Source organism: Stegodyphus dumicola, chromosome 8 (genome assembly GCF_044657685.1).
Source record: "Stegodyphus dumicola isolate Sdum_Otavi_A_Nest chromosome 8, ASM4465768v1".
Taxonomy (NCBI): domain Eukaryota; kingdom Metazoa; phylum Arthropoda; class Arachnida; order Araneae; family Eresidae; genus Stegodyphus; species Stegodyphus dumicola.
In genome coordinates, this window is record NC_140775.1 from 121,305,172 (window position 1) to 121,331,192 (window position 26,021).

The following is a 26,021-nucleotide window of genomic DNA, read 5'->3' on the forward strand; positions in this document are numbered from 1 at the left end:
TAAACTAGACTAAGTCGTATGCTTGTAATATCCTTCCTCGATGTACGAGCACACTCATGCACATATGCATCATTGCCTTGGTACAAGATTTGCCTTGAATTTCTGTGATTTTAGATAGATTCTGAAACTGAGTTTCAATGCATAGCAATAATAAACAGCAAAAACAATAGACTATTTAAAAAGACAACATAAAATTGAATTTAAAAAAGAAAACTTAATTACAAAGCTAAATCTACATCATTAAAACAAAGTAACAAAACAATGTTTTTCTTTTCTTCTGTCTTTTTCCCCCTGCTAGTTTAGGTACTCAGTGAGAGGAAAAATGCTTTATTTAGGGACACAGGGGTAGTTTTTCATAGATTTCCTTTCTATTTTAATTAAAGGTGAATGGTACAAAATTTTACAAAGCTAGAATAAAACTATAGATTTTATTTGAACAGAAACTAACAATATTTTGATTGTAAAGCTAGAAGGTACACAATGTTTTTTGCTTGTCCATATGACAAACAAACAAATTATTCCACATGCTAGTTCTTGAGAAAACCATGTTGAATTGGCTACATATAAAATAATGTGTTTCCAAATTAATACCTGCCACACAATGTGACTGTCCCAACATTTTGTTGATACTTATAGGAAATGCTGCAATGCTTCTGGATGGGAAACAGCAGCTGCTTGAAATCAAAGGCCATATTTGAAGCACTGGATATTAATACAATTTAAGAAATGAACACATCTTCAACCTGAGGCATTCCCATGATGATAGTGGCCTCTATTGCATTTGGCAATAGATTCTTCATGGTAAGATTTGTTCCACTGCACAGCTTCGGCAATTCAATGTTTCATAACAATATGACAAGGGATCGTTCCTCCTTTTTTTTTTTTTTTTTGTTTTTCTTTTCTCAACTTGTATGGTAATATTGGGAGGGGGGCTCAAAAGTATATAAAAATCTACTGGGTAATGTAAAACTTATTCTGCATCCGTTACTGAATCAATGGATAGCCAAGAAGTAATTCCTGAATATGCTTGTTAACATTTAACACAGTTTTTGACACTAAAATTGAACTTTCACACATTCTCCAATGTGAGCTGCAATTTTCCAATAAATCTGAAAACACTTTAGGTTGCCAAGTGACTTTACCATACTGGAGAAATAAAAAAAACTCTTTTCTTCAGTGATGGGTGTGAATTTATATCTAGCTTATATAAACTTAATGATCCTTCTAATAATGGGGGTGGGTGGGGAACATCTAAAATTCTCTTTTGACAGCGGTGCCAAAATGTCTTGCATACCTATGAAAAATTGTCAAAAGGGGCTCATGCTTCATCCATACTGATTTCTAGTATCTATGAATTAAGATCTATCTGTTGATTATTATTTGAAGACTTGAATTTTGCTTTTTGAAGAGTTGAATTTGGTTATACATATTTTTTTAGACAATCACCATCGACTTTGGCTGATTTCTTTGCCATTATAAAATTATTGACAAAAAACTGTTAGACAGGACACTTAAATTCTGCTTTAAAGGTTTCATAGTGCTCTCAAATGCAGAGCTGTCTATGGATTTAGTCAGAATTGATAGTGGGAATACATAAATGGAGATGTGAAGCTACAATGAGTAGTGTGATTTCAAAACTGAAACTATGTACAAATATTTGTTTTTTGTAAAAATACACACACACGTATAAATTCCTTGCTTGGTACGTATAACTTCCAGTGACAGCAGGAATGCAACAATATCGACGTGATCCTAAGATGTTGAGTACAATGTTCTAATATAAATGCCCTGAGTACGGACCTTGTAGAATAGTCTTTTTTTTTTTTTTTTTTTTTTTTGTTTTTCTTCTTTTTTAATTCTTAGGTAAACAGTAACCTTCCTCTTCTTTAGAAGGTCAACAAACTTTATCACAATTGGAATAAAACTGTATAATTTTATGAATCCCCCACACACTCAAACAGATAGACAATCTTCTTTATATATAGAATATAGCAAACAATAATCTATCAAAAAGGATAAATTCAAAAAAGGAGAAAGTTTGCTCTAATTCCACTGAACGATCAACTGCATAACTTAGTTCATGTGAAATTTCAGAAATAACACCTTCATATCTACTATATAAGTCTAAACATATTGCAAATGCCATAAAAATAAACTAAAATTTAGGAGTCGAAAGTTTCTTCTATGGTGATAAATATCAGTTAGAAAATCTGAATTTATTTTATTGATTCTTTATACTGTATAAATACTAGTATTTAAAAATTTTATTGAGATATAATTAAACAAATAAACAGATAAATGTTTGTTGTTTGGCTTCTAAATTAAATAAATAGATATCGTTATCGACTTAAACACTTTCATTTCATATATATTTAGCCTTATTTGTATGAATCCAATAATCTTTGCTAAATATATATATATATATATATCCACAAACACATGCATATTTTTTGTACTAGCTGAGATCTATCTTCATATCTACTTTGCATGGATTTTGAAACTAAATTCTAGTTTATAACAGTAATAGAAGTAGAAAATTAACACATTTATTCAGGGGGGGAGCAAATTACTGGAAAACTGAATCTATATCATCAACACAGTGTAACAAGGGCAAATCTTTTTGTGTTATTGCATGTGATAACTTATTTCATTTTTAAATTCATTAATTATTTTGTATTTTATTGGAGAGATTATAAAAACAATTATTTCAAATAACTATTTTGAAATGAGATAAACTGTTAATAGTACATTTACGTCCTTTAAAAACACTACAGGTGGATCATTATTCACTTCTTTCACTCTCTTCAAAAAGAAACCCAAACTTGGTTTTAAATTATGTATTTGGATAGCATTCTTGTACCCCATAGACTGTTGCTTTAGAGATCATGAAGCTCAAAATTCTGCTATATGTCTTTATATAAATGTAACTTATTTTAATTAAGCACAAACTAAAGATTAAATATACCAACACAATGTTTGACTATGACTTTGAAATACATTAAAACAAGTACCTTGTCCAACTTGTTAAAATAGCTGTACCCATAGTATTTATTAAATTTGCCAGCTTAATAATAAAATCTTCATCATCAGCACTCTAGAACAATCCAAAAAATAAAAATAAACATTTAGGCATGTGAATGCATTATTAATTTTAAATTAAAAATTTCATTGAATAATTTATACATAATTTAATAACTATAAATTATTTTTATACAAAAATAAGTCAGACTTGCAGTGTTTTAAGAATATGGCTCAAACTGAAATATCGGCCAAAGAAATTCTGTCCTCCCTACCCCTCAGGTTTTGGGGATAATCACTGTCCAATGACCTTCTCTGCCCCTTGTCTGATGATATTTGCACTACTCACAACTATGCGGTTTCATAAATTCCCTTTCATTTTCTCTCAACAGCAAAATGTTAGTTCGAAAAAAAAAAAAAAAAAAAAAAAATACTTTCAGTGCATTTTGCATAATTTCCTTGCCTTCTAAAATTCTGCATTAATACTGCTATCTGAAAAAATGCAATGCAATACAGTGAAAATATAATCAATAAAAATTTTATCGATTATATTTTATATAAAAGTTATGCCACTCAAGAGGTTATAGAATTTCTCCATATAAGATGAAGAAACTCATTATTGTAATAAGTAATAAAACAAGTAAAACAAAGAGCTGCATAACTCAAGGAGAATGGAGATAATATGTAAATCCTATTTAATTTCAGGTGAAATATCATAAATTCCTGATATCACTCACACAGTACACTCTAAAATGTAATTCACCTAACTCACTTTGAACCACAAACTCTCCAAGTTTATTAATTACTGACTAGTCCTGGCTCTAACAGCCATATTTATATTGTGTTATCTGAACTTCTGGAAGTTTATTAAGATTTGCTCCTAGACATTTGAGAATGTGTTTTCAATAATGTTCCACAAAATTGCCAAATGATGCCAACTTGGCAGAGATTTCTCATCATGTCCTCTAATTAGAGCTTTTATCCATATCTACAGTTTTAGTTCATGTGTTTTCACAATTTAAACATTGTTGGATTCAGAACAAAAAGATCTATAAGTCTATACAAAAAATAAGCACTCATACAAAAAATACAGGATCATAAACTTAATTACTGGAAAATACCTAAAATTGTTACCCTAAATGCTACATAATCAGACACAGATCTGTAGAGAAATTTACTATAATTGATTAAAAAAAAAAAAAAAAGATTAAACAATGCTTACCCCAGAAAAATTTAAAACTCCAGCTTGTTCCAAAACTGCTGCATAAGATTCAGTTAGTTTCACTTTTGCTACTGGATCCATGCCTTTGTTTATAATCTGACTAATACAATCACAAGTAGATTCACGAAGTATTGGTATGGACAGAAAACTAATAAATACTTCCACAAAGCGATCATTTGCAATGAGGCTTATATCTATCCATGCAATATAAGCTCCAATTACATCAAGACAGTTACAAACAATAGTGGTATTCAAAGTTTGATATGTAACCTTAAAAAGAAAAAAAATACACAAATCTGATGCAAACTGTTATTTCATTTAAAAGGATTCATTATTTGGAGGGTAAAAAAGTCAGAAGCAAATGAGGGGAGAATCTAAAGATTATAAGAAAATTAATTTCTATAAAATATTAATGAGATTTAAGTACAGGGTAGCATTTGTTATAATGTTTCTTCATATTAAAAAAAACATATGGCAACTTATCTCAACTGTAATAAGTAACAAAGTTTCAACTATAGTACTCAACATTTTCCATATTCCTGATAATATTAGAGCTATAAAATTTTGTTTCAGCTGCTATGATAAATTCCAGCATTTCAGAGAATCTGAAGCCAGAATGAATTTTAAGGATTCTGAAGTACTAGAAACTAATTTTTCACGCATAAAATTTCTTAAATTTCTTTTATATTATTATGATTATTTATAAAATCAATATGACTACCTAAGAATGGAATTCTTAGAATAAACAGTAGTATATGTAGAGTGCATTAGTATTAAACAGAGTTTATTAGTTAATAAAATAAATCTCAGAATAAAATCAGCTCCCTAACAGTTACCAAGTAATTAATATTAAATTAGAAATATAATTTCTTAAAACATTTATATTTTGCACTTCAATAGTCATAAATGTTAAACAGAAGACTTACGTAGTCACTACTTAAAAATTCCTTCATTTTTAAAAAATATTCTTTAACCGTTTTAGGAGAGGTGTGTTATATATGCATCAGCCACCCACATTATCACAGAGCTGGGTGTGTCACATGAATTGCTGTTTACACTCACTGTCAGGATAGGTGTACCATACATAAATTTTTAGACTGTGTGTGTGTGTGTGTGATTATGGCAAAGCCTCGAGGGCTATCTGCCTAAGAGGAGAGATGCCTTTCTAAGGAAAATTGGCTCGTATACACGTTACACATGGGAAAAATCACGAAAATGCCCATGCAACCAGCCCGTTTGCAGGATTTAAACCTTGGACCGAACTACTAGTGTTCAGCGACTTTACCGCTCGGGAACTGGTGGGCCAATTTTTTAACAGAACATTGAATTAGTATCTTTTTTTTGCCACTAAACATAGTGTCTGTAAATATAACCTGTATGTCTGTTATCATAAAATTTATCAAAAGTGGAGAATTGAAAGTGTTGACCTCCATTCCCTTGCAGTATTTTTTACATTTGGCATTTTGTCTTGTGAGTAATATAAATAAACAGAGCTGTTTATTTATTTACTGCATCAGCTGATATGAACACATGGGAATTTCTGGATGCTTTTGAACCCTTTTGGGGGGGGTGAGGCAATATGGGGTTATATGTCCTACTGTTTTAGAAGTTTTATTCAGTCCTTGAGGCAAATATTTTGTGAGTCATTCAGCGAAATATTTTTATACTTCAAATGGCAAGGCAAATATAATGATAAAGTTTTCAAATTTATTCTGATAACTACCTGAGTTTACCTTTCATAATGTGCCAAAATTGGAATAATTGGGTCAAAAATTTAATTTATGAGAACTTTTTTCAAAAGTTCAGCTTAGTAGCAAAAATTGCTGTCTCAACAAGACAGATCTTGTCAGCACGCCATCCCAAGAGAGTATTTCAGTGACAGAGGTGCCCATCCGAAACAGGTTAAAAAAGCACTATTAAAATCCCAAACTCAGGATTTTCTACTTTTCTAAATTAATTATCTCTAATAAACAAATCAATGTTTGTACTAGTCTATGCTCTATCCACTAATTTTGTTAATGTCTTCAACAATATCCATATTTTCTTTCAGTTTATATACTAAGTTTCTTCCTCAACAGTTTTTCTCTTTTATCTTCGAATTTTCAGATTTAATTAAAGACCTTTTTTTAAAATGTTTCATTAAAAAAATTGCTTGTATTTAGAAAATGCAACAGACACTGTCAATTTTATTACTTTAATAACATCAATACTGAAAATAACTCTAAAATGACATGGTGCACTCCTTTCTTTAACTACCAATTTTAAGCAAACTTTTCTTCAGATGGCTGCCCAAGTGATAAGATCAAAACCATTTTTTTCACTTTTCGATGTTCCTTATAAGTCTTGAAAATAATTGAGAAAAATAAAGAAAAGAGAAATGTGTAAGGAAAAAGACATTCTGGGATCAAAAGAAGGAAATTCGAATAATATTGTTTTTACTTCTTTTTCTAGATATTATCCAAACAATTACAGAAATACCATCTTCCTGTAAAAATACTTCTATTCCATGGTAATATATATTTTTGAAAGAAAATATTTTTCATTTTTCCACAGCTTTTTCAGCACTTTTAACCATTATTCAAGTGTTGATAAATCTTGCCTTCAAATTTTGCTGGAACATTCCATGCTTAAAAGTCTTTAAAGGGCAAAACTGTTTCAACAACCAATCCTCTTGCATTAAGAGTCAACTTTGTAAGAGAAAAAATATTTTTGAAAAAATTTAGAGCAGAAGGGGAATTTTATGGAGAAAACTGATACATATCTGATTACTTTGGAAAAATTACATAAACAAAAATTTTTACATAAAAATGCAAAAAAAAGACAAACTAATTTAAAAATAATTACAGTAATTTTTTGCTAAAAAGTAATTAGAAACTGAGCCCCATAATACTTATCAGTTTTTTATTTTTCAAAGTCAAGACATTAACAAGCCACTAGAATTAAAGGTAAAAATATTTTAAATATGACTGGGAAAAATAAAAATTTTAATTACATAATTTAATATATTATTTTATTTTATAGTATCTTAATAATGTTTTTATATTTGGGAAAAAGAAATATAAAAATTTGCAAACTTCTGAATCAAAAATTCTATAGACAAAGCCATTTTAAAACTGCCCAAATGTTGGTAAGTTAACTAATTTAGCTAAACACAACAAAAGAATTTATATTCCAAAATGAAAAAAAAATATTTTGAATGCAATAAAAATGAATAAATTCAAATGATAATCCTAACACCTAGCAAAAGTATGTAAACTATATATATATATTTAGTGATGAATCATTAAAATTGGCAAAATATTTTACACCTTTAGGGAAAAAACTGATGAAAAATTAATTTCATGCACAAAATAAAACTAAAATAATTTTTATAAAAATATGAAAAAGTCACTAAACTTGGCAGATATGCATTGTTCGAAATAGACTTACAGCTGAGGCAGTTAAAATCATTCGCGTAAATATCCAGCTTTTCCCAAATTTAGACCATAATATAAGCAAATATTTTCAGATGCATTTTTTAAATGCCCTGTTCGTGTCTATGTCAATATGCTTGAATAATTTCTGATTTCATTTATAAAAATGGGCGACAGTTTACTTTTTGCTTCAACCTTATTGAAGGTCATACTTTTGTGGTACGATAAAACTAGCCTCAAGGTCAAGGTCACAGCCCAGGAAATGCATTTTTATAAACTTTTACTTCAATCGCTCATAATTAGTTTATTTTGATATTTTTTAAACGTAAGAACCAGTGTGATCCTTTTTTTTTTTTTTCGGTGCGAAATACTAGATGCATCTTTACTAGATGTGCATGAAAAAAAGTGCAATCAGCAGAGATTCAGCAAGTGCATTCTCTTCCTTGGGTAGTAGAAATTTCTGTTCTTTCTTTAGAAAGCCGTTTCCTCATAACAAAATCAGCTCCCTTCCAGTTTTTGAATTTCATTACTGCTTTAGAAAAAGAAATTTTCAATTATTTTGAACAATTTCATTTTAATAATAAATTTAAGCTCATTTCCATCTAAAAGTTCCAAGTTAAATTTCATACTAAAAGCTTATAAATAAAAACAATGAAAAAATGTATGACAATCCTTTCAATTTTTATTAATTTAATCTTTTCTGATAACCTCAATCTATTAGTTTATTTATTGCAGTAAAAGTTAAGTAAGAATAGAAGTAACTAACTATTAATTTCATTATATACTTACTAATATGTGATGCCAAGAATCCACTAATTTTGGTATGCATGTCTCACGCATTGTATCCTTTATGAAAGTAAAGGATTCCAATTCCTAAAAGAGCAATATTTAAATTAATTTATTTCACATAAGATGAAAGGATAATTGGCAGTTTACCAAAGGATTATGATTTTGTAATGAATGATTAACAGAATGATTTAAAAAAAAAATGACATTTCTTTTAAATACTTGACAGTGATTAACTTCTATAACAATGAGCTTTTATTTTGTAAGTAATATTCCTATTTTAAACACAAAATTCATACAGTGGGTTACACGGGAATTTTTTTACTCAAATAATCACACACCTGGAAAAGAAAAAAAAACTAAGAATCTGATTTCATAAGGATCTCTAAAGACAATAGAAGGATAAGGTTCCAAAGTAAGAAAAATAATAACTTGCGAATAGAGTTTAATTAAAACAACGAATGCTACAAAAAATTTATAATCAATTTGTTCTATTAATCCTAGATTTATGGTACTTAATGCAAGCCTTGATTACAGTACAGTCAAAAGGTGTTATTTCGGACTTCCATAATCCGGACCTCAAAGCTACAAACTTTCTACGCATGCGTCGCTTTCATGCGTGCGCACAGGCGTTTACGAGAGAGCGCAAGACCTTTACGGCTGCGAATATGTTTGTGCGCATGCGCGTTTAATGTGTAACGGAGGTATAAGCTGAGCTAAAATTATCTAATTCAGTTAATGTTGCAGACTGTGTTGTTCCTTAATCTTCGAATTGGATCCGGCTTATTATTTTTTGCAGACTGTTACAGCAATTTCATAAAAGTAAGCTTGAACTTTCAATTATGTCAAATAGAATTTCCAATATATATTTACTAATATGTAATTTGTATCTACAAAGCGAAAGTATGTTTCGAAATCCATTAAACAAAAAGTGAAATTGCTGCAAAAAATGGATAAAGGCATATCCTTTGTTTATCTAACCATTCCGAAATCTGTTTATCAATTTCACGCCGCGGATTGGAAGTTGATCTGTCAGCACTATCCTTATCTTCAGGGCAGATGTTTTTATTTTATTTGGCTTATAATTCCTTACTAAGTGTAGTATTTCATCTTGATGTATTCCGTCTTTGATATGATTTAAATCAAATTTCTTGTCATTATAATTTGCTTCCAATACCGAAGAAAGTGACCCAGAGGTTATTGAAAACGAAAACATTTCGATTGACAAGTAAGTCGGTATTATCGGCACAGCAATTACGGGACTTGAACAGCGGAACTTTGTAACTGAACATGAAATTATGTCTGTTTATAGAATTAAAGAGAAAGTATTATCACAGAAAACGAAGCAACTTAAACAACTTACATTGAAAGAAATGTTTAATAAAGTAAACAAATAAATATCAAGTTTTTTTTTTTTTGTAAATTTTGATACCCTTTAGATCATAATTGTTCTTTATTTCATAAATTACGGTTTCATATTTTTAATTTTATAATTTCTACATGCCATCTTACCAGATTTAAACTGATGATCTATAATCCGGAAAAATCGATAATCCAGAATCGCCGAAGTCCGGACGAGTCCGGATTAACGACTTTTGATTGTATCAAAGTATAAAATATATAAAATATTCAAAACAGTAACCAAAAATGATTTAAAAAATTAGGTACTGAAACAGCTAAAAATGGGCTATACAACAGTGAAAAATTTGACAAACTAAATTCCTGTGCATTATTATAAATCTCTGATCACATTTAAAATAACATGAATTATACACTCTGTTTAAAAAAATACTTGTTAATGTATTTTGAAGCTTTTTATCAGTTTTTATCTCTATTTAGAAACAGAAATGACGTGATCTAAAAGAACAGTACAGATTCTTTTCTGATTGCTTTCATTTCAAACAAAATACTAAACTCAGTATTCTTGAAATTTTTTCTTACAAGACGATGTTACTTTTAGAATGTTACTCTCCATTAATAATTAGAACACAGCAATGATAATAAACAAATGTTATATGAAAAATTTCATACACATTCTATAGTTCTAAAATTTACCTTCTGCGTTCTAGGAATTTCTCTGTCTGCAATATCAGAATTGATTGCAAGCAAAATGCGAAGGTATAAGTCTATAGCTGTCATTCCTAAATTTAAAGTGCCCAACAAGTCATCAAAAAATGAAGGCCAACGGGTTGGAAAGTCATTGAGGAATACCATACAAACTATTTGTGCAGCTTTATTTTGTATAAAAGGACTATCTGGTTCCGACGATGAACACTGAAAAATATAAATCAAATGCATTAAATTTGTAAACTGGAGAGACATGTAAAACTATTTATATATAAAAATTTATCATGAGATACATATTACCTTGCAGCACATATATTTTTAAAATATTAATAACAATATATTGCTTACTGAATTATGTATCACTAGCTAAACCAGTCTAAAACATTCACATGGTAAATCTTCAATCATTGTTACATATCTGGTTTATACTGCATATTAAGATGTTAAAAGTTTAACATGATGATGTGTCTTTAAAGTTTAAGAGAAATAGCAAAGATAGAAAACTTCTATGAATCAAAATGATTTTTAGCATTCTGTATAATTTGAATTTTCTCTCAGAGTTGACAGAAATTTGATACTTAAATTATTGCAAGCAACATGACAGTTGTATAAATGCAATTTGCCTTAAAGTTATTTTTCACAGTTTGGCAACATTGCATTTTGTTTATGTTTAGATTATTAAAAAGAGAAAGGTGGTAATCTGTCATGTTTTCATATTAAAGTGAATTACCTTTTATTTTAATTAATTAGGTGGATTACCTGCTCTCTTTTTACATTTTTTACTGGAGAACCGAGTGAATGAATAAAACTCAGATAAAATCTCACGACGTTGTGACCAAAATGATGTGGTTTTTAAAAATACATTTATTAAATTAAGTATTATTCTAAAAATGGAATTGTTTGTTAAACATCCTCATCTATAACAGATAATTTTACAAAATGTTTTATTGGTTTGAATGGCTTATTGAATGAAGATAATGCTCGGGTAGAGAGCATTAGATCTAAGTTTGCTAATTTATATAGAATTTATTCTCAGCTATCTAATTTTGGTACTAAATACATTGTTATTAATATTTTAAAATTTATGTACAGTTTATTCTCAGCTAACTTAAATAGATCATGAAATAAGCTCTTTATTACTAGAAGATGCCAAACATCAAAATGAGTACACAAAACTAGAACTTAATGAAAATTTCATACAGGCAGAAGTAACATAGAAATCTATTTACACAGAATTTTTAAAGCCAAAAGTTTTGGCGATTCTTCACCTGTTCATAAACAAAAGTTAAAGTTACCAAAGATCAAACTTTTGAAATTTGGTATGGAAATTAAAGACTGGCTTGCTTTTTGAAGAGAAAATACGTTTCAATATTTAATACACTGTATGTCTGAAGGCTATAAAGCTCAAGAGATTATCAATAGTTACCCACTGACATGTGAAAATTATGATAAAGCTATTGTATGTTTAAAATCAAGATTCAGCAGGAATAATTTACTAATTGAATTTGATATACACAAACTTTTAAACCTTGTAGAAAATGGAAATTAGACACATTGAAATTAAAGGAGACATTAGAATCATATCTACAAATGCTAGAGTCCATTGGTTTAACATCTGATACATATTCATTCAGCTATACTTTTTCTTCTTGTAAAATCTTATATGCCAGACGACATTTTTAGATTTTGATTAAGAAACTCTGTAATTAATAACAATTTGGATTCTTCTGAAGAAAATGCTTATGAAGAAGTCAGGATTTATCAGTAAAGAACACAAATTTGAGAAGGAAAAAAATGCAACATACTGTTCCTGTTAATCCATCAATGGCAGCAAATCTGTTTTCAGAAGTAATAGAGAATAAAAAGGTAAATTTTTGTATATTTTGTGACAAGATGCCTGAAAGTAAAGACTGCTTTTCTGCATGAAAACTCAATTTTCAAGAAAAATAAGAAGTTTTTAAAAAACAAGAAAGCCTGTTTTGTTTATCTTAAAACTGGACATCGTTCTAAATTTTGCAAATCCAATATCATATGGTTTCTTTGTAGGAAAAAATATTCAACTGAGATGTGTCCAGAACTCCCAGATAATATCACAAAAGATGACATACTTGAACCTGAGAATAACTCACTGTCTGACATTAATTCGTTTAACTTGTGCACTTCTGATGAAGTACTCCTTCACACGTTACAAGTGAAATTGAAGACTGAAAAGAAGGAGCCATGAGTAATACAAATATCTATATATCCACAAGTCATACTAATATCTATATATCCACGAGTAATACAAATATCTATTGACACTGGCTCACAACATTCTTACGTTCTTAAAGAAACAGTGAAGAAACTAGGTGTGAAGAGAAATCTTAATTCATTCTCTGTTTGGGGGAATTACAGCTCAGAAAAAGGGGGGTAAAACATTATTTTCACTACGACGTTCAAGTCCAGTTTGGTTGCATGTGGAACCTATTTAGGATGAGCTATCATGGGCAACATGTCCGAAGACAAGTTTGACAAATCTTTGTCTTAGTGATCTCTTTACTGATTAAAAGTTCTTAGGTGGCTGATTTGTTAGAAACTAAATACTTTAGGTATAAAGGATCCTACTGAAACAAAGACTAAAGAAGAAACAGAACATTCTATTCTTCAACATTTTCTGGAAACCATTCAGAGAGATGAAAGTCACTGTTACATCATTAAACTACCATACTTAGAGAAGTCTGACACTTTAAATGACACATCTTTTTAAAGCTATATTACTGTTTTAACTAAAAAAAAGGTGGTGTGCAACTATTACTCAAAAGCTTAGGGAAATACGATGATGATGATGCTGTATTTACGGAATGGTTGCAGGAAATTATAAAAGAAGTATTGGATAATAATTTGGAAAACCCTTCTCGTTATTTGTCTCACAGAGGTATTTTTAAAAGGAATTCTGCTATAAAAATGTGCCCTGTACCTGATGCTTCATGTAGAAGTAAGAATTCACCTTCGCTTTCAATGACAGTCTAGAAACAGGACCAAATCTTATCGAAAAAATTCCTTCATTGCTTATAAGATTTCATCAGATCATCAGGTGTAATTTCAGATATAAGATAGGCCTTTTTACAGATATCTGTGGCCAAAGAAGACAATTACTTTCGTAGATTCATATGGTGAGAAGATTATAAGGAAAGAAAACAAAAAATTTATTGTCACCAATATTTTGGACTGATGTGTTTGGACTCAACAAATACTTTTTCCTGCTAGCTGCCATTCTGGATTTTCATTTGAGACAAAAATGGAAGTGCTGATCCTGAAATTGTAGAAAAGATGAGGAATTCTATGTAGATAATTGTGTAATTTCACTGTCTAATCAAGAATTTTAGAAACTCATTTACGAAGTGAAACAGGTTCTAGCTACAGGTTGTTTCGATCTGTGAGGTTAGGAACATTTTAATTTAACAGGAGAAGAACGCCAAGCAAATCCTATACCTCTCCTTGGATTATTACAGGACAAAACTGTATTATTACTTGATCATTATGGGACAAAGGTGTTCTTTTTTGTGATCTTAAAAAAACTGATTTGAAGCAAAAACCCATTACTAAAAGATACATTCTTTCAACAGTTCAGAGAATGTTTGACCCCCAGTGGAATTCTATGCCTAGCAATGATTCGTTTAAAACTGTTAATATAGAATAAGTGGAACCTGAAAATTGGTTTGGATAAAATATACTGATTATCATAAATTAAGGTAAAATCACAAAAATAGCGATAACTCCCTCAAAAGTAAGCCAAACCGTGTAAAATTTGAATATGTTGCCAAGTAAGAGTAGCTGAGTAAAACTCCAATATGCAAATGAGTGGCGCTGCTTTCGGAATACGTCATCTACGAGGAGCATAAAAGTCCATGTTTGAGAGCAAGCCCACATATTTCACTGTGACAGTGACATCAAAAAACTGAGAAAGCCATTTTCGTAACAATGACCTCCAGGCATCATTTGCCTGCAGAACTGCGATAGAGAGCCATTGGGAGTGTAGAGGCAGTACAAAGTCAAACAGAAGTGGCCAGATGGCAAAATGTGAGTCCTTCTGTGGTTCATAGACTTTGGAGGCAATTTCAAACCACAGATTCGGCATCTAGGAGGTTCAGCCAATGACGGCCAACTACTACAACGAGCGCCGATGACCGATATTTGACATTATGTGCACGCAGGAATAGAACCGCTACTCAGACTCTTAAATCCTCCCTTGCTGCAGCCACCGGAAGGTTCATGTCAATGTCAACTGTTCATAGAAGGCTTCACGCAGGTGGTCTGTATGCGAGGCGACCAGCCATTTATGTGCCGCTCACATCACGCCATAGGAAGGACCGTTTTCAGTGGGCATAACAATATGTCCATTGGACGCCTGATCAATGGAGGGCGGTTCTCTTTACGGATGAGTCCAGGTTTAGTCTAGAAAGCGATAGTAGGCGTTATTTGATATGGAGAGAAACTAGAAACCGTTATCATCTGTCAAACATCTGTGAAAGAGATGCTTACAGAAGGGGCAGTGTCTGTGTTTGGGGTGGCATTTCTTTGGGTGGACGCACAGACCTCCATGTCTTTCCAAGGGAAACCGTGAATGCTCAGATTTACAGAGATGACATCCTTGATGTTTATGTGTGCCCTTATGCGGGTGCAATTGTTGATGCTTTTCTGTTACAGGACGACAACGCAAGACCACACAGGGCTTGCATCGTAGATTATCTTCATCAGGAAACAATTATGCGCATGGAGTGTCCAGGTCGATTCCTGGACTTGAATCCTATCGAGCACGTTTGGGATGCTTTAGGGCAGTGGTTCTTAACCGGAGGGGTGTGGGAGAAGTCCCTACCTAATCATAAAAATTATTAAATATCATTTATTAAATTTCTTATAATAAAATTGTCCCCAATACTGAAGCTCATAAAAATTGGTAGAACCTAGCTCGCTTATCGGCAAAAGACACAGGAAAGAGCTGGTGCCGATGGTCGTATACACTACGCTACGAAAAGGCATGAAACGCTACAAACGAACGCGAACAGGCAGCTAGGTGACGGAGAAAAGAAAAAAAACTTTGTGGGAATACAAGCGTGACCTTAGAAACCTCGATAGCCACGATACAAGCGGAGAATGTTACCCCAGCTTGCCACGCGCTGAGTTCAGCATGTGCGACTAAAATGAAATATGCGGATTAACAGATTTGTATCTGCATCTACTGCACCTGTGTTAGGTTGAGTCAACTATTGTGTCTGCGACACGTGTATTGTGTATTCTGACTTGTTCAGAAACCTCTTGAGACTAATACATTCTTAATTGCCCGTTCAAGCCGAACAGAATTCAGTGATATTACAAACATTATATATATTATATTACATTATTTCTAAATAATTAAATCGATTATAGTGAACCCCACTATGTCAAAAAAAAAAAAAACACAATGGAACGATAAGTATGCCGGTTATGGATTTACCTGCACAACCGAAAAAGATGGCATGCAACGACCGCAATGCATCTTGTGTTCCAAGATATTTTCAAACAGCAATCTCAAACCATCAAAGTTATTAGAGCATTTCAACAATGTGCATGGTGGCGAAAACGCGCATAGCATGAACAGCTTGAAGTCAAAGAAGGCTCGGTTTGAAACCAGTGGAACTATCCTAAAATTGTGCGGACCAGCAATTCCAAAACCTTTATTAGAAGCGTCATATCAAAGTGGCATATTTATGTGCAAAGAAAAAAAAAAGAAACCTCACAGGATCGCTGAAGAGTTGATTAAACCTTCTGCTTTAATTATTGCTAAAATAGTTTTAGATTCGGAAGCACATAAAAAAATCCAACAGATTTCATTATCGAATGATATTATAGGATCGCGAGTACAAGATCTCAGTGAAGATATTATAATGTAAGCAACTGAAGACATAAAAATCAGTCCACTAAAAATAAGCATGCAACTGGATGAGTCAACTGATGTTGATAATTACAGCCAACTTTTGGTATTTGTCAGGTGTGTGAAGGAAAAAGAGGTTATAAAAGAATTTCTATTTTGTGAGCCACTGGAGGTGAATACGAGAGGAATTGATATTTTCAATCACATCAAAGGTTTTTTTACTAAATATCAATTACCAATGAATGTGATTGGCTCAATATGCACTGATGGAGCCCCAGCAATGTTAGGCAAAAATTCAGGATTTTTTTCACACATGAAAAGAGAATTACCGGAAGTTATAATAAGGCATTGCATGTTGCATCGTCATGCACTTGCGTCAAAAGCATTGCCAGAAAGTTTAAAACAACATCTAACTACAGCAGTAAATGTAGTAAAATAAATCCGAGGGCGAGCGCTTAATCATCGCATGTTTCGTGCATTTTGCGAAGAAATCGGTGCTGATCATACCGTGCTCCTATATCACACCGAAATACGATGGTTATCTAAGGGCATGGACCTTATAAGAAATAGACTAACCCAAACGGGTTTTTTCCCTCGTATGAGGCGTTGCCGGCTGTCACCTTGATCACATCAGGAGGAGTAGGGATGACTTGCAGAAATTTAACATTGGTTGCCTATTGCAGCGTGTATAATTGTCAAGAAAAAGCTGGTTGTAGTGCCTCATTTCACAAATTAGAATTTCTACATATTTTTATTTTTGAAATTGAGATTGATTTTTAAAAATTTAGCATATTTATCAACCATAATTAAAGTTCCAAATAATTATAAAGCTATTGCGTGCTTTCAGGGCTGGATATTTTTTTAGCTTTTCCTATGCTGTAAGGAAATTTGTAATTACTTCTTTTAGAAAATAATATTTTAAATCTGATCTAATAAAAAATTTCAAACAAGCAATTTTCTCTTGCAATTTTTATGCTTTTTATTGGTGCAAATAAGTAAAAAATACTAAAATATTTAAAAACCAATTTTTGAAAGTTTTGTTTAAAATTCTAAATTGTGCTGTTTTTTTAAAATTATACATGAGTATTATAGCACAATTTCTATAAAGGAATTTTATTTCAATTATATTTCATAATACATAGTGATAAACACTTTTGACTCCTTAAAAATTTTTATACATTTAATTCTAATATTAAAACTGTATTTAACTGTAATAATTAATTTTGCTTGTATTTTATAGTGATTATTTTTAAATTTATTTTTAGTTCTGCATATGATTTTTTTATTTACTGTTAATTTAATTTATTAGCTCAAAGGGGCGGTAGTTTCGAAGCGGCATTTTGCGCTGTTTTACTATAAATGTCCGTGTCTCCTTGCAAATTGTTGTTACCAAATATTATCGCCCTGTATTATATGTAAAAAAATTAAATAATGAAGAATCTGCATGAATACATGTATGCTTCTTGCACTGTGACAAAAACGACAGTATCCAGTATATAGAGCCATCAAATTTTGAATAATGTAATCCTCCACCCGAACATAGACATCTAGACACCTGGACGGCCGAATTTTGAACTTGTTTTAATCTATTTCATATTTTGTAAAACTTTAACGAATTTTTGATTAACAAACTCAACGAGTTCAGAGCGAGCACTGCACGGAAAATAACAGTTTTATGGGCAGTGTGGAAATTCTAAAGGTATGCAAAATTCAAATGTTGGTTTACGGGCGAAGAACGTGATATTCAATAAATATAGGTAACACGCAAAACTTTAAAAAAAGAGTGCTTCTAGATTTTATTTTATCTTTTTTTCCCCTTCATTACGCTCAGAAAATTTTATGCTCCGAATTTTATGAATTATTAAAATAACTAATCCTTTTTCATGTTAATAATTTAATGATCATATAATCAAATAAATATGATCGTTTTGTAATGTTATTACAGTTTGGAAAATCACTGCCTGAAAATGTTCATTAAATTAAAAAAAAAAAAAAAAAAATATTAGATCTTGTTTAATTTTACCTTATTTATTTCGAAGCATCGCATATTATCAATCTTATTTAATTTTACTTTATTTTTACGCAAAATTAAGTTCATAAATTTTGTGCTTAGAGTTTTTACCGTTTTACCAAAGTTAAGATGTTTGTACAAGAATTACGCATGAAAAAAATGCGCGAAATGCAGTAAAAAAGTGCTTTAATGAGATATATTAAATCCTATTTGGAAAAAACTGTGGCTTTCATAATCTCATCACTATACAACATATCACATTTAATAATCTCTTATGAGGTCCATGTCTAAGGGTCGCATGCTTAACAGAGTTTTTGAATTGCGTGAGGAAATTATTCAATTACTGACTAGTCAAAACTATTATTTAGTAAAAGATTTTGAGAGTGATGATGCAATGCTGAGGCTGGACTACTTAGCAGACATATTTAGCCATTTAAATGAATTGAATCTATCAATGCAAGGATTTGGTATAAATATAATAATATCTAGAGAAAAATTATCTTCATTTATCGCAAAATTAGAAATTTGGATACGTCGAGTAGAAAAGGGAAATTGTTGCTACTTTGGTAGACGGTTGCACGGATTTTGGCGATTTTTCTTTTGGTGAGTAATACAACTTATGGTAAACCCATTGCTGGATAAGTTATTTATGGTAACCGATACTTTGTTGTCATTTTTTTAAAAAAAATAATGCATTTTATTATGCATAACTTCCGTGTTTTAAATATTATTTATGGCTTCTAAATATTAAAAATCAATTTAATTTCACATTTTTATTTGAAATAAAAATTTTATTGTTTATAATATTTTATATAATTTTATATTGTGGATGATGTAATCAATGACGTAACCTTACTTTAAAAGTAATTGGTTTTCTTAATACCTATAAATTTAATCTAATGTTTTAAACATTATTTATGGCTGTTAAATATTAAAATACAATTTAATTTTGCATTTGTTTTAAAAATGATTTTATTATGAATGATTATTTAAATAATTTTAATTCTATGCGTGATGTAATCAGCTCCTTGATTGGTTACTGAATATTTGTGCACTACCGCGCCATTTTAAAATTTTATTATTCATCTCTTCGAATTCCTCAGATTTCAAATAGAATGGATATCTCCGTTTCGAAGATGAATGTTGTTATTGGTAATTACCAAGAATTATTGGTATCGGAATAAAAAAAATTGCCCTTTGAGACTTTATTTTGGCCAACCTGGCTTTCCTAATCAAAGATTTATTTATAAATTGTTAATAGCTTCAGAGGAAATTTATTTAAAATTTTTGGAGGAAACCTCGCTTATTGCTTCTTCAATGAAGTGCGAGATAACAGATGAAGATGGTTAAAAGAGCCGATTCAATTATGATTTTGAATTTTTTGTGGTACTTATCAATAAACAAGAGTTTAAATTACTCAAAAAATGTAAGTACATATTTTTCTTTTATTTTATAATTGTATACTTCAATTTTTGTTAAAAAAATTAATACACTATTTTCAAAAATTGCTGAGATAATTATTGTCACATATGTTTTTAATGTTAATTATATTTTATATAACGTATTTTAAAGTATTTGAATTTAATAATATTCTATTTATTTTAAATGTTGATAGGATGGTTTTTAATTCGATTTAATTTCAGTAATATTTTAATCTAATCAAAAGTTGGCACAATGTTTTTATAGCTGTGTTTTTATTCTCTTTTTTGCTATATGAAAGTAATAATAGCCTTACTTTAGTATTTTATACTCATAGTAAATGTATTTATTTACACTTGCCTGCCATCTTAAAAAATGACATTTTCAACAAAAAATTAATCCATTACTTTTAATGAAATCTATTTTTTTATTATTATTATTATTATTATTATTATTATTATTATTTTTTAAAGTTTCGAATACTTTACTATGCGTAAAAATAGCGTTTTTCAAGATGTAAAAATCGCGCCAACGTAAATCGCCAAAAATCCGTGCAACCGTCTACCAAAGTAGTACCGGGGAATTTTGCAAACTTTCCTTTGCTTGATTCTGTTATTGCGAAAAATGAAAAGAATACAATTATACCCGACATTGTAATACATTTGAGACGATTGAGCGAATAATTCAATGGATACTTTTCTACCGGAAATATTACCAAAACTCAGATCCATTTCTATTTGACTTAAATTTGATGGATGATAGTGATCTGAAAAAAGATCAACTTATTGAAATGCGAGCAACTGGACATGTTGAAATGGAATTCGAACAATTAGAATTGAAACTATTCTGGTGTTCACAGTTACAACGTTATCCAGAGTTGGCGAACGGAGCACTGCAGTTACTCTTACCCTTTGCTACCACCTACTTGTGCGAAATGGGATTTTCATCGCTTTTGCATATAAAATCTACAACGAGAAATCTCTTAAATGCAAGTGATGACTTACGCGTATGTCTTTCAAAAAAGGAACCTCGCTTCGCCAGTATAATAATGAACAAACAACAGACTAGTCATTAATAAAAATAATATTGTTTTGTATTTATATAAAATGTACAATGTTTTTCAATAAACAATAAGTTTTGCAAAAAAATGTATTTTTCTAGACTAAAAAAATTAAAACACATTTTTCAATGGGGTGCGGGAGATATATTTTCAGATTCAATGGGGTGTGACTCGCTAGAAAGGTTAAGAAACACTGCTTTAGGGAGAGACGTCTAGCTGCATAGACCGCATAACTGAAAGCATCACACATCGCTGTATGTGCTGTATTGCTTTTAGAGGCAATCATATTCCATACCGAAGGTACTTTTCCTATAGCAAACTGACACCTTTGATTTGTTCATTTTATACATGTGCTAATTTCTATACTACTATATTTGTCTGGTAATTTCTTTTTATGTTATTTGATACCTTACTATGTGTTGTATATTGTGGGTAACTTTCATTAAATTCTACATGTAACTTTTTCAGTAATCGTGATATTTGTTATTTTTCCTTAATTTATGATAATCAATGTATGTCCAGGAGATATTCAACTAGAGTTCAATATGTGGCTTGAAGATTCACACTTGTTGACAGAGATCAAAATTCCAAGAGGTCAAGGCAATAAAAGTAATTTTTTTTTTTAATTGAGTTTTAATACCTTTTGTGATGGGAGCAAGTCTGCCTATTGTGCAATCATATTTCTGTGAAGCGAACGTGAAAAAGAGGTAAAAGTTCATTAGATGGAGGCTAAAAGTACAGTTGCTCCTTTAACAAAAATAAGGATACCTTAACTAGAATTGATAGCATGCTTGATTTGAGATCGCCTTACTGCAACAGTGAAAGAAGCTAAAGACTTAACAGGAATTCCAATTACATGCTGGACTGACGCTTTGATTGTTTTATTCTGGATCAGGAATCAGGATAATTCCACATTTGTTAATAACCAAGTGAAGGAAATAAGAAGTTTAACATCAAAGGAGCAATGGATGCATATCCCTGGAAGCTACAATCCAGCTAACTTTGCTTCCAGAAGTTGCTCTGCGGAAGTTCTGCTCAGATCTAGATGGTGGGAGGACCCACTATGACTTAAACAACCTGAAGAAAATTGGACCATTTCAGAAATTTAATTAAATGTAGAAGTTTCTAAAGAAAGAAAAAGGAAAATAATAGTCATAGTTACCTTAATTGCTCCTGAAAAAGAAAAATGGCACTTACATCATTTTTCTAAATATTTTAAATTAATTAGACTGACAGCTTGGCTACTGTGATTCTTTCAAAATTCTATAAATCTAGATGACTAATTAAAAGATGAATTACTTGTTCAGCAAATGAAAGCAGATGAAAAAGGCTTCTGCAAGTTGTTCAGACAGAAACTTTCACAGAAGAATTTACAAAATCAAAGTTGATTTGCACTTTTACTAATAAGGAAGACTTAATGAGATTGAACGTGTAAATCCTTCGAAGAGAAGATACAGATAATTTCATGTATCCTATACTTCTGATCATCAAATTATAGAAAGTTAATATTCAAATGCCATACAATGCTTTCACAGAGTTCATGTTGCTGAGCATGAAGTTCAAGTTGGCAAACATTTGTCAACAGTTTTGGATAAAAAAAAAAAAAAAAAAGTTCAAACAGTCATTGCAAAATGCATTGATGCAAAAGAAATGAAACCAATTCGAGCCTTCACTGCCTGAAAATAGGGTTTGAGATGCTTTGGTTTTTCAGCTAAATAGAGTGAACTTAGCTGGATCTTTTCACCTAAATAATGAAAAGAAAAGCTTTTCTCCCCAATGATTTTTTTATTAAGGTTTAGAGGGCCCACAGCCAGACATGGATAACCAAATACTATGTATCATGATAATGATATAAATTTTATCAGACCTCACCTGTTTCATTCCCTCGACTGGAAAAAGTTATTCAAGAAGGTTCTATTTTGAAGACTACATGGAAATTCAATCACTCCACAGCTGCATGGTGGGGTGGATAGTGCATTACTCAATTTAAGAAAATTCCGAAAACATTAGAAAGAGCCTGCTTGGGATATAAGAAGTTACTTTTCATTCTCTGTGATACGAAAGTAGTAATCAATGCAAGACCGTTAAATTACTCATCTGACAAGTACATAGTGTTCCAGCCATGGTAATGATGTTTGAAACAAGGAAATGCAGCAAGTTCGAGGGGTGCCGATATAGCCAGAGTGACATCAGCATGTGTGGATCGACACAACTGTTGACAAGCGGTGGTGCACCCGGAAGCCACTTCTACCTCCATTCTGCACCATGTTCAAGACCCTCTGGATGTCCCCATATCGACCACAACCATCTGTTGTTGACTGGTGGTTAGTGGCCTGCACGTGTGGCATCTATTAAGAAGATTGCCCCTGACCCTACATCAAATGCCAACATCTGCAATGGTGCCGAGCTTAAGCGACGTGGACAACAGAATGGCACAGGGTTGTGTTCTCAGATGTGTCCAGATTTTGTTTCTCTAAAGACAGTCGCCGTGTACAAATGTGGTGTCAATATGGAGGCAGGTCTAATCTGGCAACAAATGCGGAACGCTGTACTGTGCAACAACCCAGCATCATGGTTTTAAACGCAACTGCGTACGATTTTAAGTTACCTTTAGTTCATATTCAGGGCACTATGATACATGGATGATGTGCTGTGGCCAGTGACACTACCTTCAGAGAGCGCCCAAAGCTCTTTATCAGCAGGATTATGGCCCACCAGCGGCCGAGCAGTAAAATCGCTGAACACTGTTAGTTCGGTCCGAGGTTCGAATCCCGCGAACGGGCTGGCTGCATGGACGTTTTCGTGGTATTCCCCATGTGTAACATGTATACGAGCCAGTTTCCCTTAGAAAGTCTTCCACGAAGGCATCCCTCCCTTTAGGCAGATAGCCCTAGTGTGCTTTACTGTATTCTCAATACCCCAAATACACCAGCAGGATTATGCCCAACTACACACTGTTCACATAAGCCACCATGCTCTGCAAGGTATACAGATGCTTCCCTGCCCATCTCCTGATCTCTAACCAATCGAACATATTTGAGATGTGATTGGACGTCATTTTTAGACCCTGCCATTGCCGAGTTCAGAAGATGACCTGAGGCAAATGGTTGACAGGGAAGGGAGAGCAATTCCTCAAAACACCAACCTTAGTCTCATTGACTCTGTACCTAGATGTGCTGCTTCATGTATTGCTGTCTAAGCTAGTCCTACAACCTGCTGAACCAAGGGTGTTCTTGCTCTGTATTATGCATATCATTTTGAAATAAAGATCACTTATTGTTCGTTGCTGTCTCTCTTTGCCAAGTTTCATCACCTTCTGGCCACTCCTTGGTGTTGCATTTTCAATGTCAGGTAGTGTATAATTGCTGCCTGCGCCCTTTCATAACTGAAAGAACTCTCAATCTTGATATTGCTGCAGATAGAATTTTTTTTTTTTTTTTTCTATCAAGCAATTTTGTTTAAATAATTGATTTTCCTATTTTCTCCTTTTTAATGTTATATATCAGAGGTATCCAGTCTGTGCCCTGGGGGCTGCAAGTGGGCCAAGAAGTGAACACAAAGCACTAAGAGGAAAATTAGAATCAGAATACTGAATGAACATCTTGAGAACTCCCCAAGAATTGCAACCATATCAAATGAAACAGACACAATTGCATTAGTTTCTCAAATTCAAAGATCACATTAATTTTATGATTTCTTGTTATCTTTATAAAATTTATAATGAAATGTTATGTACAAAATGTCAAATACAATGGTCAACATAATTTGAAGCTGCTGTCATTACATTAATTATTACATTATCATGAATTAACAAAGTTTAAATTATTTAAATTTTTCTTTAGTCTTTTTTTCTCATCAGCTATTTTAATGCTCAGCAGTGGCAGTTCACCATATGAATCAAATGAACCACTGATTCACTTAAAATTTTTCTATATATGCACTTTCTTACATACAGTAAACAATGAGCAAATTTGAAATTAATGCAGTCAAACCTGCAGTGATTTCTCTAATAGACAAATACAGTCTTTTTAAAGAACTTTAAAGATAGCACAGTCTTAATTGAGAAGTGTTGAATAATGTGCAATAATATGATTTTATGCAATATAATCTATAACTAACTACAGAAAAATATCCATCAAAGGATACCACATTTAGCAAGTTTTATTGCAGAGATAAAGGGGAAAAAATGAAATTTTCATTCAAAAGTGATAAATAAAATATTACCAGACAAAAGTAATATATATATGTCTTTTTCGTTCCAATTTTTGAGATTTTGATATATATATATGAGATAATTTCATAACTTTTAATGTACTTTACCAATGAAAAATAGGACAAAAATAATATTTTTATCAATGAAAATTATTCTGCTAATATGACAAATATATGTTTACAGGGGGAAAAAAAACTTTTATAGCATGAGACAATGAATATAAAAGGAGAAATTACTTGTGATTGTATCCAGCGGCTTACAAATTCTCTAATAATTTGCTGCTGTTCTGAATTAGCGTAGTGATATCTAAAGAAAAATAAACTTCTATTTAGCTCAATATGTAAAATATAATATTAATGGCTCTGAAGTACAATCACAAAACAAGAAGAAAACACTTTAACATTACCCTGTAACACATATAAAAGATTTTTTCCAATAAGAAAATAAATGACTTAACTACAAACAATCATAAATACAAAGCGCCAAAATCTTAAAACACATTAACACATCTTAAGCAGGAAATGACTAAACTCATTTATTTTATGAAGAATTGTGAGCAGTTAGTTTGTTGAATTACTCCTGCAATAACGAGCTTATCGATGATGATAAAATTATAATATACCTTTTCCCAACCAAGAATTTCAAGCAGTTCTGATTCAATAAATGATTATGAATTCAGATTACTCAGATTCTGAAAAAGAATGGTCGTTAGTAAATAATCTACCAGTCTTGGAAAGACTTTTTTAGGATGCTCAGGAATAAATATAGAAAACATTTCAGATAGTGTAGCGGATGCTGTAGCTTATTGATGATTTTTTTTACATTCCTTGTCAACAAGTCAAACAGATATTACCAAAATGCTGATAAATTCCCAACTCCCAAGAAAGCCCTCAAATAGAAAGATATTAAATAAGACATGAAG

The 26,021-nt window shown here is 31.5% G+C and overlaps 1 protein-coding gene across 2 annotated transcripts in view; it reads right to left on the bottom strand.

The window, feature by feature from the left end:
* LOC118192950 (exportin-T-like) overlaps nt 1-26,021 on the bottom strand; it is a 114,842-nt gene that overhangs the window by 55,540 nt on the left and 33,281 nt on the right. For both annotated transcript variants that reach the window (XM_035363970.2, XM_035363969.2), the window contains exons 5-9: nt 25,336-25,405; nt 10,495-10,713; nt 8,443-8,526; nt 4,241-4,510; nt 3,012-3,094 (exon numbers count right to left, since the gene is read on the bottom strand). In XM_035363970.2, the coding sequence (XP_035219861.1) occupies nt 3,012-3,094; nt 4,241-4,510; nt 8,443-8,526; nt 10,495-10,713; nt 25,336-25,405 (726 nt within the window). The remainder of the gene's footprint in view (nt 1-3,011; nt 3,095-4,240; nt 4,511-8,442; nt 8,527-10,494; nt 10,714-25,335; nt 25,406-26,021) is intronic.